We start from the raw sequence: 14,698 nt of genomic DNA, 5'->3' as shown, positions 1-14,698 counted from the left end.
ACTGTGAGATCATGACCTGAGCTGAAGTCAAATGCCCAACTGATGAGCCACCCAGGTGCCCCTACATTTCTCTTATTTTAAGAACCTATTTTTAAAAATGCATATTGTGGGAACCATTAAAAAAAATCATTGGAGTCCACAGATTTTCACATATCAAACCAGTGACAGTCTTGGCTACAAAAAGGATAAGGTTTACCTTTTTAGTGCATGAAATATGGCATTGCTTTCCAGCTCTGAAAGGAATCTTCCTAATAGTTAGGCCTAAACTCCCAGTTGGGCTGTAGTCTAGACCTTCCAGGATGAAAAGGAAGAAAAGGAGGAGGAAAGGTATTCTCTGGAGAAGGGGCCAATCCTAAACTGAAGGAAAATTGTTGATAAATGTATGCTTTGGTCCACAGATCACCCAGAACATCTACCATTTGCTTTTACTAGTAATATAGGCAGTTTGCAATTCGGTATTTTAATCATCAGGGAAGAAGTAACCCTTTATTCTTATAAACCTGTTATTTGATTTTGAGGGCAACAAATTTGCCTGGGCTGAAATTACAATCAGGTTGCATGCCTGTGGCCTTTGATAGAAGACAGCATGAAAATGTGTGCTTGGTAGGAGAGAGAACTAACCTAGGCTTGAAACTGATCTGAAGCTAACCCGCCAAAGAGATAGGTTTTGTGTGGGAATAGTTGACAGAGGATAACTACACTTGACCCACGGTCACACATTCCCAGCACAAGGAAGGAAATCCGCATTGAAATTTTGACAGTGGCCCGATTCTCTGTTTCTGTAAGTTTAAAATTGTCTCATGGGCACTGTAGAATCCTGTGGCTGGGAAAGGGACCTGGAGGGGCTGATTCTTCTGCAACTCAGCTTCAGACAAGCAAGCAAAATTGTTAAGGTCTGCTTTAGCAGAATATCTCGTCACCACCTTCATGTTTGGAGCTTTTCAGCAGCCTGACTTCCTTTCCTCTTCACATTGAAGGATAAACGGGGGAACCTGCTGGAGCATGAGCATTCAGCCTTACGGGACCACATGCTTCTGGTTTTAGAAAAGAACTTCCAGTTAGAAGAACAGGTAAATATTCAAGAATTCAGATATAAGGGGAGGCATCACAACCACTGGGGCTGGTAATCGTTGGCTTTTTATAGTCTCCTCTGTTTGAGTACATGTCTACTGGAGGTAGATGGTTTTCTACTAAGTGGCCAGGCAGACCCATAGGATTATAGAATATTAGAACTGGAAGGTGCCTTTGAGATCTCTGGACCCAACCCTTTCATTCAGCAGATGAAATAACTAAGCTCAAAGAAATTTTGATGTGTTTGTAACTTGTAAGTGGTAGAATTTACTCTCAAACCCATGTCCCCTGATTCTTAGTCTAGAAATACCACACTGTCTCTGCAGCCTATCCACACGCCTTTTGGTTAATATCTGGCACCTAGTAGGTGACTAGCAGGTGCTTGATGTTTTTTAATTAGACCAATCTTACCATGAAGCAATAGTTAACTATCTGTTCTAGGCATTTTGGGTTTTATATATTTTGTAGTAAGTCTTAACTCCTGCCTATGAAAAGCTTTGCAGCCTGATAAATGCATACATACATATGTATTTCACTGAGTTGTGATTACCAAGTGAAATTATGTGTGCAAATGCCTGCCACAGTCCCTGGAATATTCATAATGGACTCCAAATGCTGATTCTATTGAGTAATTATTATAAAAGTTAATTATTTTGTTAGAACATCTCAGAGGATCAGACTTCTCAAGCCCATGTCAGGAAGAGAGGGAGCTGAATTCTATTATTGCCAATTAGTTTATGGTGTCTAATTCCATATTAAAGTAGGTATGTGAGTTCCAAGGTCAGACCCTGGAGAAAAGTGCGAAGACCACTCAGACCGTGACTTTGGTAGAGGGCACACTGCCTGATAACCATTCCTAAGTTCTTTCTGTACCACTTGCCTCATCCATCCATCCATCCATCCATCCATCCATGCACTCATTCAACAAACACCTGCTATACATCAGCTATGAGGTGCGTTGCTAGGGGCTCTGAGTCAAGAAACACACAGCTTCTGCCCTTGAAGGACTCACAACGCAAAAATGCAAATAGATAAGTTGCCGTGCCATAGGATATGCTGTTACTCAGTCCGGGGTACAGAGGCTGCAGCAGTTTGCTCTGTGGGATTTGGGGAAAGCTCTTCAAGGTAGCACATCCGAGCTTCATTTTGAAGGAAGAAAAGATTTGTCAACTTAAATGTTGTGGGGAAAGAACGTTCCAGAAAAGGAAAGCTTGTGCCAAGACCAGGAGTTATGAGAGAGGCTGATGGTTCAGGGAACTGGGGTTTTGGGGTGGTGAGGCTCCTGAACGTGAGCCAGAAAGAGCTGGAGACTGGTGTGCTGGGTGCAGATTGCAGTGGCCGTCCATGTAAGCTAAGAGGTTGCAGATACTGTACATTCAATTATTATTTTTTGTTCATTCATATCTGCTTTGTTTCAAGAAGGATTTAAGGGCCAAAGTTTGAACTAATGTTTGTCAGTAATAGGGGAGCTAATGGAGGTTTCGAGATAAGAAAATACAGGTTTCTCACACAATGGGAAACAGAGCAATCCTATGGAACCTTTCATAAGCCAATGTCGTGTAAAGCAAAGAAGCCACTACCATTTCATGAAAGCGAAGATCCTCTTTGATTTCTTTCGGTTAGTGAAACAGGCACTAACGCAGGTCTTTCATGAAAGCAAAGTGGCGTGAAGCAAAGTTTTGGATGGTGGGGGCAGGCGAAGACCACTGCTTGGCTGGCTAATTGTTTGGCTTTAAACAGTAAGATAGCTGGTGGTAGCACAGAAGATGGATAGAGGGAGAGGAGAGCATGAGGACAGGGGACCAGGCAGAAGGATGTTGTCACGAACTAGGCAATGTAGCAGTAGAGCCTGGCAATTGAACAGTGAGGGCTCTGGAGCCAGAATGCCTGGTTTTGAGACCTGGCCCCACACTTGCCGTATGAGTTTGGACAAGCTACTTAACTCCGCTCTTCCCCAATTTCCTCATTCATAAAATGGGGTTGTTGGAAGGGTTAAATGAGCTAATATATTTAAGCTCTTAGCACAGTGGCAATGTAATAAGCAGTTCAGTACTAGGTGAAGGCGAGATACTGGAAGTGATGGTGCTGGTGGCTCAGCCAAGGCTGTGTCTGGGGATGGGAAGGGCATTGAGAGACACTCCAAGGTCACAATGGCAAGCTGTAAGTTTAGAAGGCGGAGAACATGGAATTATTATCTGAGATGGACACTGCAGGACAAGTAGAGGTAAGGTGGAGGGAGAAGACACTTATCAGGGAGATATGTCAACCATGTAGGTGGAAATCAGCTCTCAGGATCTAAATGGAAGATTCTGGGGCCAGAGAGCAGATGGTTGTTGCAACCATTTGTTCATTTATAAAACACATATCCAATGCCCTCTGTGTGCCAGGCACTGTGCAAGGCTTTGGGGATGAAGAAATAAGGGAGATGTAGCCTCAATAGTTTAGTGGAGGAAAAGACCAAAACAACCCAAAAAAGCAATAAGAGTAATGAAGGTAAGTTAAATGCTAGAGTGTAGTCAGGGGGTCTTAGAACTTGAGAGATGACCTAGGTAGGTGATACTAGTGAAGAAGTGTTTCTGAGAGGAAGTGTCCTTGAGTAGAGGCTTAAAAAGTGGTAGTTTCTAGATGGAGGAGGAAGTGTGTGAGAGACCAGGACTCGATGGACAATAGAAGTGTGTAGGCTTGCAGCGCAGGGCACAGGTGGGATGGGAATAGGCAGGAGGCTGAGAAAGTAGCCAGGGGCAGATCATGTAGGACCCTGTAGGGTCTGTGAAAGAAGGCCACTAAGGATGGTTAAGGGAGGGGGGGGGAGTGACAAGATCGACTTGTCTCTGGTTACAGCATGAAGGATGAATTGGAGAAAAACAAGTGTAAAGAAAGGGAGAGCATCATTCGTTCATACTAAAAATATTTATCAAATACCTGCCGATGCCAGGCACCAGACCAGTTGCCAAGGTTACAGCAGACTGTGGGACATGCGTCCCAATTCCCATAGAGCTTCCCATCTGGCGGGAGTGCGAGGGATGGTGTAGGACCAGGTGGGAAGCTATTGTAGCAGCCCAGGTGAGAAATAAGGCTACAGTGAGTGTGAAACGAAATGAGATGAAATGAGAAGTAGATATAAGAATCGTTTGTTTTGTTGTGTGTCGGGAGTTTAAAGTTGGTAAGTATTGCTGATTGAATGGATGAGGCGATAGGAGGAGGGTTGTCTAGGCTCACACGAAAGCTTTTGGTTATTTCCCTGAAATAATTACAGATTCTAAGAGCATATCATGTTTTGCCTACCACTTGCTAAGCTAGCTGTCTGCTGGGCAGGTCACTTAAACTCTCTACCTCTGTTTCCTTATCTATAAAACGGAACTGATCATCATACCCAACTCATAGGGTTTTTTGAGAATTAAGAGAGCTAATGAATACAAGGGTATGACAGACATTCAGCAAATGTCAGCTATTACTATTGATACTGTGCAGATAGCATCTGCTGTGCTGTGATGATCAGTACTGTGTGGTTGTTTAATAAGTGCATACTGAATAAATGAAGAGAACTAGTTCAGTAAATTTTGTCAAGTGATGTCACTATCATTAGATGAACCATCATAGCTGGTTAAGCTATGAAAAAGACTGATGAGAAATCTGTGGATCTGGTTTTTTTGAAGCACCTACAAATATTATATAGAAATCTACCTGTAAATATTTTCCTAGAAATACATGTATTTTTCTTTTTTTAAATTTAATTTATTTATTTATTGAAATTTATTTAAATTCAAGTTAGTTAACATATAGTGTAGTAATGCTTTCAGGAGTAGAATTTAGTGACTCATTACTTACATGTATATTTATTTTTCTAGAAACACTTTCTTACCTACAATATTTTTCTAGACTTGTATTTAAATTATTTAAACTTGTATACATACACTTAAATGATCTCATTCCCATTTCTGTTATTAGATTTCTGATTTATATAAGAGCCTAGAACAGAAAGAAAGTAAAATCCAGCAGTTAGCAGAAACAGTAAAGAAATTCGAAAAGGAGTTCAAGCAGTTTGCACAGCTACTCGGCAAAAATGGAAGCTTCCTCTCAAACATCCAGGTGAGAAATGGCCTCTCTATTCATAGCCAAGATTTGACCTTCAATTGGCAGTCAGGGTTTTTCTTATAACTTCTTAAGTGGAGATAATTTCAAATGTAAAGAAAAGCTGTAAGAATAAGATAGTGCTTAAAAATACCCATGTATTCTTGGGGTGCCTGGGTGGCTCAGTCAGTTAAGTGTCAGACTTCGGCTCAGGTCATGATCTCATAGTTGGTGAGTTTGAGCCCCATATTGGGTTCTCTGCTGTCAGCATGGAGCCTGCTTTGGATCCTCTGCCCCTCCCCTGCTTGTGCACATGCTCTCTCTCTCTGTCTCTCTCTCAAAAAAAAAAAAAAAAAAAAAAAAATCTGTGCATTCTCCGCCCAAATTCACCCATTGTTAGTATTTTGTCCCATATCTCTCTACATCTCTGTTGCTGTATGTGTATGTACTTTCTGAAGCATTTGAGAGTAAGCTGTATATATTATGGCCCTGTACCTGTACACACTTCACTATGTATTTCATAAGAATAAAGATCTTCTTTTACATAACCCCAGTACATTTAACAATGTCAGTAAGTTAACTAATATAATTATGTAATTATAATATTATATTTATTTATGTTATATTTAATTATAATAATATAACTAAGGTATTAACAGAATTGACATAATACTTTATATAATTTATGGCAATTAGGGTTATAATTGATGTTGGGCCAATATTAGTTCCTTTATGTAAGATTCATTGAGTGTATCCATAGTCAACAAAGTGAAATATTAATTCCCTTGGGAATAAAATGCTTTATTTATTTAAAAAAATTTTTTAATGTTTATTTTTGAGAGAGCAACAGCATGAGCAGGGGAGGAGCAGAGAGAGAGGGAGACACAGAATCTGAAGCAGGCTCCAGGCTGTGAGCTGTCAGCACAGAACCTGATGCAAGGCTCAAACTCATGAGCTATGACATCATGACCTGAGCCAAAGTTGGACTCTTAACCCACTGGGCCACCCAGGTGCCCTGGGAATAAAATGCTTTAAACACTAAAATATATCAAAAATTACTTGCAAATCATGAATGTTAAGTAACCATAAACAAATTTCTAATGAATAGTATCTTTACTGTAGTTATAAAATTTATGGTAAAAAAAAATTTTAATGTTTATTTTTGAGAGAGAAGGACAGTATGAGTGGGGCAAGGGCAGAGAGAGAGAGAGAGAGAGAGAGAGAGAGAATCCCAAGCAGGCTCTGCACTGTCATCATGTCAGCCTGATGGGGGGAGGGGGGATGTGCTTTGATTTCACGAACCTCGAGATCATGACCTGAGCCGAAGTTGGACGCTCAGCCGACTAAGCCACTCGGGCGCCCCTGTGGTGAAAAGGATCTTAAGACCTGTGGTATGGGTAGCAGTTTTGAAATGTGGACTATCCCAGAAAAATGTAGGCCATGTAATTTCCCCATACTTTGTCAGCACACTGTGTGTGTGTGTGTGTGTGTGTGTGTGTGTGTGTGTGTGTAGAAAAAAAGGAAATCTTTTTTGTTATTATCTCAATTCTGACCTTTTTCTAACACAAAACCAGTCAGAGTTAAGGTCCTGAGGGCCAAGTGTGGAAGAGAAGTATGGGTCTAGTTTTATTTACTCTCTTCTACCCAGGCAGGGAATCTAAAGTTCAAGCCTTACCTCATTGCACTTCTGGACCACTTGTAGGGCTCAGGCCAGAACGGATGGGTCTATTTCCAGCTCATTCTCTGCCTTCTAACAGGGCAGGCGTGGATCAGAATAGCCTCTGAGAAGGAAGTGATTAAGGCAAGAGGAGAAACAACAGGAGAACAAAGATATAAAGATAGGTTAGAGCACCAAATGGATAGAAATTGAGGGAGGAGTATAAGTCAGATGAAGAGAAGTTCAAAAATTTGGAACAGGAGCTGTGACCGGAAGGAGGAGGAAGATACTAGGTAGTTCATCTCTCTGTGAACCTCACTGAATTTTCTCTTCCAGACTGTGCATTTTTCATTGCATTAATTGATTAATTAAATGTGAAATGTTTGGGTTGAAAAAATTCAATATCAATGAATTACTAAGATATTAACTTTTTTTTCTTTTTTACATTATGATCCATGTTGTACTGAAAGGCTCTTGCCAGTCTCATTGACAAGTCCGCTTGGCTAGAAGCTCAAGTGCGTCAGTTATTACAAGTGGCTAACCAGCAACAAAATAAATTTGATCTGAGGCCTTTGGTGGAAGCGATTGATACAGTGAAGCAGAAAATTACTCTGCTAGAAACCAATGATCAAAGACTAGGTATGGCACGTATTTTACTTCTCTTTGGATGACTCTGTTGTCTGCATATGTTTCTGGAACAAGCAAACACCTGGCCAGATGGAGAGTCGCAGCTGTCCAGGATAAACAATGGTCGAATCTGGTATTTGTGAAACAGAACAGCATGAGATTCTGGCCACTCGGGGGAAAATGATGGACGGCGATGAGCAGGGGCTGGAACAGGCAAAGGGTAGAAATGGGCCAGGAAATTCCAAACACAGGGAGTGGTGGTTTTTAAGAAGAGTGGAAAATAATGAAAAAACTAAGGGAGAGATGCGGTGGAAACATTGTTTGAAGTATAGGAAAATCTGAAAGGGCTTGGCTATTTAAAAGCATCCCAGTTATTAAATAATGGGCCTTACCATGCTAATGCACATGAGTCAAATGCTGTGTGTCTTCTATATGCTTTGGTGAGCTTCAGTTCAAGAGTGTGTATTTGGGTTTCCTTGGTGCTACTTTTGCCAAGACATGCGAGTCACTGAGTTAATTATTCATATAAATGATCCATTGGTGGACATTGAGTTCAGTTCATCTTTAGGATGTCAGAATTTTATTTTTCTCTTCAGATAACACAATTCCACTTTGGGCACATTCTAAAGACAACTTTAAGGCCTATGGAATCTTTTTTTGTCTTTCTTTCTTTGCAGTTGTTTTGGAAGGGGAGACTAACAAACATGATGCCCACATTAATATTCATAAAGCACAGCTGAATAAAAACGAAGAGAGATTTAAACTACTAGAAGGTGCCTGCTACAACGGAAAGCTCATCTGGAAGGTGACAGACTATAAGACGAAGAAGAGGGAGGCACTCGATGGGCACACGGTGTCCATCTTCAGCCAGCCCTTCTACACCAGCCGGTGCGGCTACCGGCTCTGTGCTAGAGCATACCTAAACGGGGATGGGTCCGGGAAGGGGACACACCTGTCGCTGTACTTCGTGGTGATGCGAGGGGAGTTTGACTCACTGTTGCAGTGGCCGTTCAGGCAGAGGGTGACCCTGATGCTTTTGGACCAGAGTGGCAAAAAGAACCACATTATGGAGACCTTCAAGGCTGACCCCAATAGCAGTAGCTTTAAAAGACCTGATGGAGAGATGAACATTGCGTCTGGCTGCCCCCGCTTCGTGGCTCATTCCACTTTGGAGAGCGCCAAGAACACCTACATTAAAGATGACACCGTGTTCCTGAAAGTGGCCGTGGATTTAACTGACCTAGAGGATCTCTAGTCCCTGTTTCTGGGGGTGATGAAGGACTTGTTGGGTCCAGAACCATGGAGGAGGACACCTGTGATTATCATATGGACTGACATTGAACTTAGTACACATTTGTATTTGGCTTCTTGCCACTTGGTGTTTGAAGGCAGTTTAAAACTTCTCAAGTGCTATCTTCTTTTTACGTTTTACTCTATCCCAGTTTGAAACTTAAAACCTTAGAATATTCTCTCATTATTTATATTTTTATATTTCTTGAAAGATGTTAAGTTTCTTGAAAGCGAGGTCTGGGGCATATCTGTTTTACTGGTGCTTAGCATAGCGTCTCATGGTAGGCACTATGTGAAATGTTACTGAGGACACAAAGGAAGAATTGAAAATGCTTTGGTATTTTATTATTTGGCCTGCTGATTCTAGACCTGACCATAAGCCTGCAAAAGCCATCTTCCAGGGTAGACTATTCCAGTTAAGTAGTTGGGTGATGTACTTTCAAAGACCATAAGCCCAGTTTGGACCAGACTTTATTTGGTCAAATACAAAATTTGTGGAAATTACTACACCTCTAAATATTTTCATTAAAAATTACCAGTAGTCACCAAGTACAGTTTTGCAAGGCTGTGTTAGAACTGGTGAATAGAGGAAGCATTTTCATTCTTCCTGTTGAAGTAAACAGAAAGTACTGCACTGTGTGTATGTGTGTGTGTGTGTGTGTGTGTGTGTGTGTGTGTGTGTGCAGAGAGAGAGAGAGGGAGAGATAGTTTATACATATATATGGAGATATAGTCATCCAACTAAAGCTCATATTTTATTAGGTACAACCATGTGAAAAAAAGCTGTTTTCATAGGTCAGAAAAGGTCAAGTATTAACAGTTTCATAAGGTTCAATTTAGTAGATATGTATGTACATGTATATGTATGTATACACCTAGTTTAAAAGTATGTTGGTAATAATAGTAAGTTACTGTGAGGATGGGTAGAATTTAGTACATGATGGAGAAAAATGTCATAAATGGATAAGAGGAATTTAAACCTAGGGAGAACACCATTATTATTCCTATGGTGTCAGAAGTATTCTCATCCCAAACTGATTGCTAAAAGCAGTATCTCCTATTCTTTTTGAAAGAACTTCTGAATTCATAAACTGATATGAAAATGGGCATTTATATAAACCTGTGACTTTTCTTGTTGAAGTTGTGAGTACTTTGTGAGGAACAGAAATGATTCTATTCTTACGCATCTGTCTGTGTGGGTCTATCTACGAGGGTGTGTATACCAGTCAAGTGAATCCCAGTTTTCCTGAGCCCTCCTTTGTTGTTATGCAACTCAGTGTTTCCTGACATTCAAGCCAACTCCCTTGAGTGTGTGGGGATAAAGTGCCCTGGGCTGAGGGCCACTTAATGCAGCTTACCCGAATGAGGACCGTGTACCTTATAGCTTTTGAGCAGTCGATCTGATAGAAGAAACATGATTTTTATACCAGTGGCTTCTGGAATAATTGAGACTTTCTTAATCTCTTCTCTGAAAAATTTCAAGATGCTAAAGACTCATCTTGCAGAAATCATCCCAAAGACTTAAAGAAATAAGTTCACAATGGAAACATACTAAAGAACAACACTGTAGCTGCTGGTGAACTCTGGCACAATTGATGGTCAACAGATTGACCTCACACACAGGAAGCATTTCTGTAGATCACACAGCCAGACCCAGTGGTTCTGTGTGTTTGTTTTCAATGTTCCTAATCCAGTCCAAGTCCTTGGGAGTAGAAGATCATATTGTTGTAATTAGTTTTAAGTGGGTATGAAAAACATTTTAAAGTGAATTTATCAAAATACTGGTTTTGTGTTCTAACTAGCTTCTCTACATAAAAAGCTTCAATCATGGCATGGTTTGCTTATGAGTTCAGAGTCCCTTCATCATTGAAACAGTGATCATGAAACAAGGTATTACAGAGTAAAAAGGACTCTTTCTCAAAAATAAGAGTTGTGATTTTTGTTTTATAGAAGTGGATCCATGTAAACTGTTTTTCCTCTTTTACTATCTGAGCAGTTATTTTTATTCTATGTCAGAAATATTTAAAGATTTTATTTTTTAAGTAATTTCTACACTCAATATAGGGCTCAAAATCACAATCCCAAGATCAAGAGTCCCATGCTCTACTGACCCAGCCAGCGGGGTGCCTCTATATCACAAATATTTAAATTTATTCTATTTTGGTTAGATTTCAATTCCTGATGAAGAGAAAAAAATAGGTGTAAGAGGGAAGTTAAGAAAGGCATGTACAGGATTAAGGTAGGGTGGGGAGGTACTCTACATATGAATGCATATTAACAGATCTGAACTCTGACCCCTGATATCCAAATTTGATTTTTCAGAGAAACAAGAGATAGTCACAGCCAGTTCCAATTCACAGTGCCAATCTTGAGCACAACTAAACAGAACAGAGAGCACAAAGCCTTTGTGTGGTGCTTTGGGCAATCGGTCCACACTGCCAACTACCTCTTTTCTCTTAGAAAGTGGTTGGAGACATGGGTCTTAATTGTACCTAAGAATTGTGGGCTGGAGATAAAGCCTTGATGGCATAGTAGGGGACCCAGGTGGTGCAGTCACCTGAGAACACCACATTTTAGGGGAGGAGGGAGAGGAGATGAAGAGAAGTACCAAGGGAGGTAGGAAGGCAAAGAATGTCAGCAGGGCCACCCTGCCAACAGTGGTCCCTCACAGTGTACCCCACAGCCAACTCTTAAGCTCACAGTCCGCCCCCTCCATGCCACTCCCTCCTCAGCCTTTGCCTTAAGCTGCAGGCTTAAATATCCAAGTACCTGCTGCACATCTGATCTTTCAAGTCCCACAGGTACCTTAAAGTACACTTCACCATAACTGAACTGGAGATCTTCCCACTCTCCCCGCCACTGCCCACCTGTGATGCTTCCTGTTTATTCTACCCCGGCTAATGACCTCATCATCCAAGCCAGAAGTTTGGACACTATTCTAGATTCCTCCCTCACCTTCCCCGTCCAGTCACCCACCCAGTACTGCCAATTTGACTTCCAAGTAATTTCTTGAAACTATTCCTACTACCTGTTTCTACTGCCCACTACTGTCCTGTTTGCAGGCCTACGTTTTTGGCTACACTTTTTTCTTTCACCTCTTCACATCTAACCTCACGCTGCCACCCAGTAATCTCTCTGAAATGAAAATCTGAGAATGACTCCTCGCAACACCCACTGTGGCCACATCACCCAAAGGCCAAAGCCAAGGCTCTGCATGCCTGCCTCTGCATGCCCCCCCCCCAACCCACCTCCTGACAGTCCTCCTACTTCATATTTAGCAATAGCACCCCAAGCCATTGGACATTTCTGTGTGCTGGTGCTGCACTTCTAACTGGAATACTCTTCACTATCCTTACCTCTTTCTGTTTAAGATTCTTTGGTTTCAACTCCAGGATGTCTTCCCAAACTAGTCTTCACTTACTGTACATCCCACTCACCACCTTCGACCCTTCGCTAGGCCGAGAGCTCCGGCTCTGTGCTATAGACTTCCTGGTCTATACTCCAATTGTTGGACTTTTCTTTTTTTCAAAAAATATTTATTATTTGAGAGAAAGAGAGAGAGAGAGAGAGCAGGAGAGGGGCAGAGAGAGCAGGAGAGAAAGAATTCCAAGCAGGCTCAATGCTGTCCAGTGCAGAGCCAGCCCCACACGGGGCTCGATCTCATGAACTGTGAGATCATGACCTGAGCCGAAATCAAGAGCTGGACGCTTAAAGCTGAACTGACTGAGCCACCCAGGCGCCCCTGGACTTCTCTCTTTTCTAGAAAACAAGTATTAATTGGCTATGTATTTGTCAGATTTTTGTGTTAGGCACAAATAGAACAGATCTTGTCCCTGTCTTCATAAAATTTATAATCTGGAGGTCAGTCACAAATGGTGAGCCAGAATGTTCAATGTGTAAATACTCTCAGCCTTCTCTGTCCGATAAGGACTTTGCCTCTCCACTTCTTCACCCTGTGCTCTGAGAAAAATGTATCTCACAGACCAGTGCTGCATGTTTGTGATGCAAGATGAGAGCAGGCAGAAAACATTTGAAGACAGAGCTCTAGGGGCAAAATCTATGAAGAAATGATAAACCAACGCACACAAGGACTGGAGGAAAGTGAAAGGAGAGAGAAAAGGGAATATGAACCTATGAGAACCTTTGGGAATTGTGACTGGAGCCCCCTTGATGTTTTTTTCTTCCAAGAGATCCACGTTGAAGACTGAAATACATTTTTAAATTATTTTTGGCTGCTTGAGTCATACGTATTCGAGTGAAACTCCACATGGAGACTAGACTCTGGCTCCAGGATTCATAAGGCATTTGAACAAATATACAATACAAGTTGTGATAAAAGCCTTGAAGACAATGACAGAGTACAGGGAAAGAATAATAGGACTGGGCTGGAGAGAGTATGTGCATACTTAGGGTTGTTGGGGAGTGCCTTTTGCTGAGGTAACATGCTATTTAGTGTTCACATGACATGTTTTCTGACTGTCCAGCCCCTTTGGACACGCTTATAATACCTGAGGAATTTAATGTGACAAGACTCGCCTCCTTGACCCCCTCTGCAGCACAGGCATATGTGACCTAGGCCCTACCAATCAGGCATGGTCTGGCAAAACTTAAACTTGAAAGATAAAGTTGGAAAGATTCAACTTTTTTGTTGCAAGAAACATTTGCAAGATGAAAAAGGAGGAGTGCCTGGGGGGGCTGGGTCAGTTAAGCCTCCGACTCTTGGTTTCAGCTCAGGTCATGATCTCATTATTCATGAGTTTGAGCCCCACGTCCAACTCTGCATTGGCAGCTTGGAGCCTGCTTGGCATTCTTTCTCTATTTCCGTCTCTTTTGGCCCCCAGCCCCCGCTAGGGCAGGTGCTCTCTCTCAAAACAAATAAATAAACACATTAGGGGAAAAAAAGGTGAAGAAAGAAATGTGCCACTCCGGCTACCCAGTGGTGAGGGTGATGAGTGTACCGAAGGGACTGGTTCCCTCATCCTTACTTTCAGAGCCTGTGTTCGTAGAAGTTGTGATTTTGGTGTCAGGTGGTGGTGGCAGCAGTGGATTTTCACTAGAGCCTCTAGCGTGTTTGGGTATCAGACCCAGCTGTGCTGCACCTGCATCTGGCTTCTGGTCTTCCTGGAGACTCGGGGGCTACGTAATATTAACAAAGTCCCAATCTTCGCCAGATTGGATTCTGTTGTCTGTAACTAAGAACCTGACTGAATCAAGCGGAGACCTGAAAGATGAGTCAGCCATGATGAGTCAGAGCAGGTGGGATGAAAATTCTGGGCAGAGGGCACTGAGGAAAAAGAGAGTTGGTTTAAGGAACTGAAAAGAGGCCTGTGTGGCAGGGGCCACCAGAAGGGAGGAGAGTTGGACTTGATGAAATTAGAAAGGGAGGCAGGGCCCAGAGTCTAATGTTAAAGTCATAGCGAGGAGACTGTGGTTTATGTAAAGTGTAATGAAAGTGGACATGATTTTGGCAGGGGAATACACGATTTGATTAATGTGTTCTAAAACTGCTCTGTATGGAACATAGATAAGAAGGGGACAAGAGAGGACATGGAAACAGTATTAAGGTTATGTCATAATGCACCTGTGTTTCTAGGTCTGTGTCTTTACTAGATCATGAACTCCTTGAAGCCAAAAAGCATACTAGTTCAAGTGCATAGAAGGTACTCATTATATTAAACTGAATAAACAGAAGACCATGGGGGAGGGGAAGGAAAAAAAAAAAGGTTAGAGAGGGAGGGAGACAAAACATAAGAGACTCTTAAAAACAGAACTGAGGGTTGATTGGGGGTGGGAGGGAGAGGAGGGTGGGTGATGGGTATTGAGGAGGGTGCCTGTTGGGATGAGCACTGGGTGTTGTATGGAAACTAATTTGACAATAAATTTCATATTAAAAATAAATAAATAAAATAAATAAACTGAATAGTATATATGCAATAATGCATTATTTTTATAACAAATCAGATATTATGTCCATTACATAAA

General features: G+C 41.7%; 1 protein-coding gene across 3 annotated transcripts in view; it reads left to right on the top strand.

The window, feature by feature from the left end:
- The window catches only part of TRAF5 (TNF receptor associated factor 5), a 51,610-nt gene extending 41,064 nt beyond the window's left edge, over positions 1-10,546 (top strand). For all 3 annotated transcript variants that reach the window (XM_006942800.5, XM_003999324.6, XM_006942799.5), the window contains 4 exons: positions 978-1,070; positions 5,020-5,160; positions 7,270-7,438; positions 8,104-10,546. In XM_006942800.5, coding sequence (XP_006942862.2) covers positions 978-1,070; positions 5,020-5,160; positions 7,270-7,438; positions 8,104-8,681 — 981 coding nt within the window. In that variant the 3' untranslated portion in view covers positions 8,682-10,546. The remainder of the gene's footprint in view (positions 1-977; positions 1,071-5,019; positions 5,161-7,269; positions 7,439-8,103) is intronic.
- Positions 10,547-14,698: the final 4,152 nt, after the last annotated feature.

This window comes from Felis catus, chromosome F1, assembly GCF_018350175.1.
Source record: "Felis catus isolate Fca126 chromosome F1, F.catus_Fca126_mat1.0, whole genome shotgun sequence".
NCBI lineage: Eukaryota > Metazoa > Chordata > Mammalia > Carnivora > Felidae > Felis > Felis catus.
This window is presented reverse-complemented; position numbering and strand designations above follow the sequence as displayed.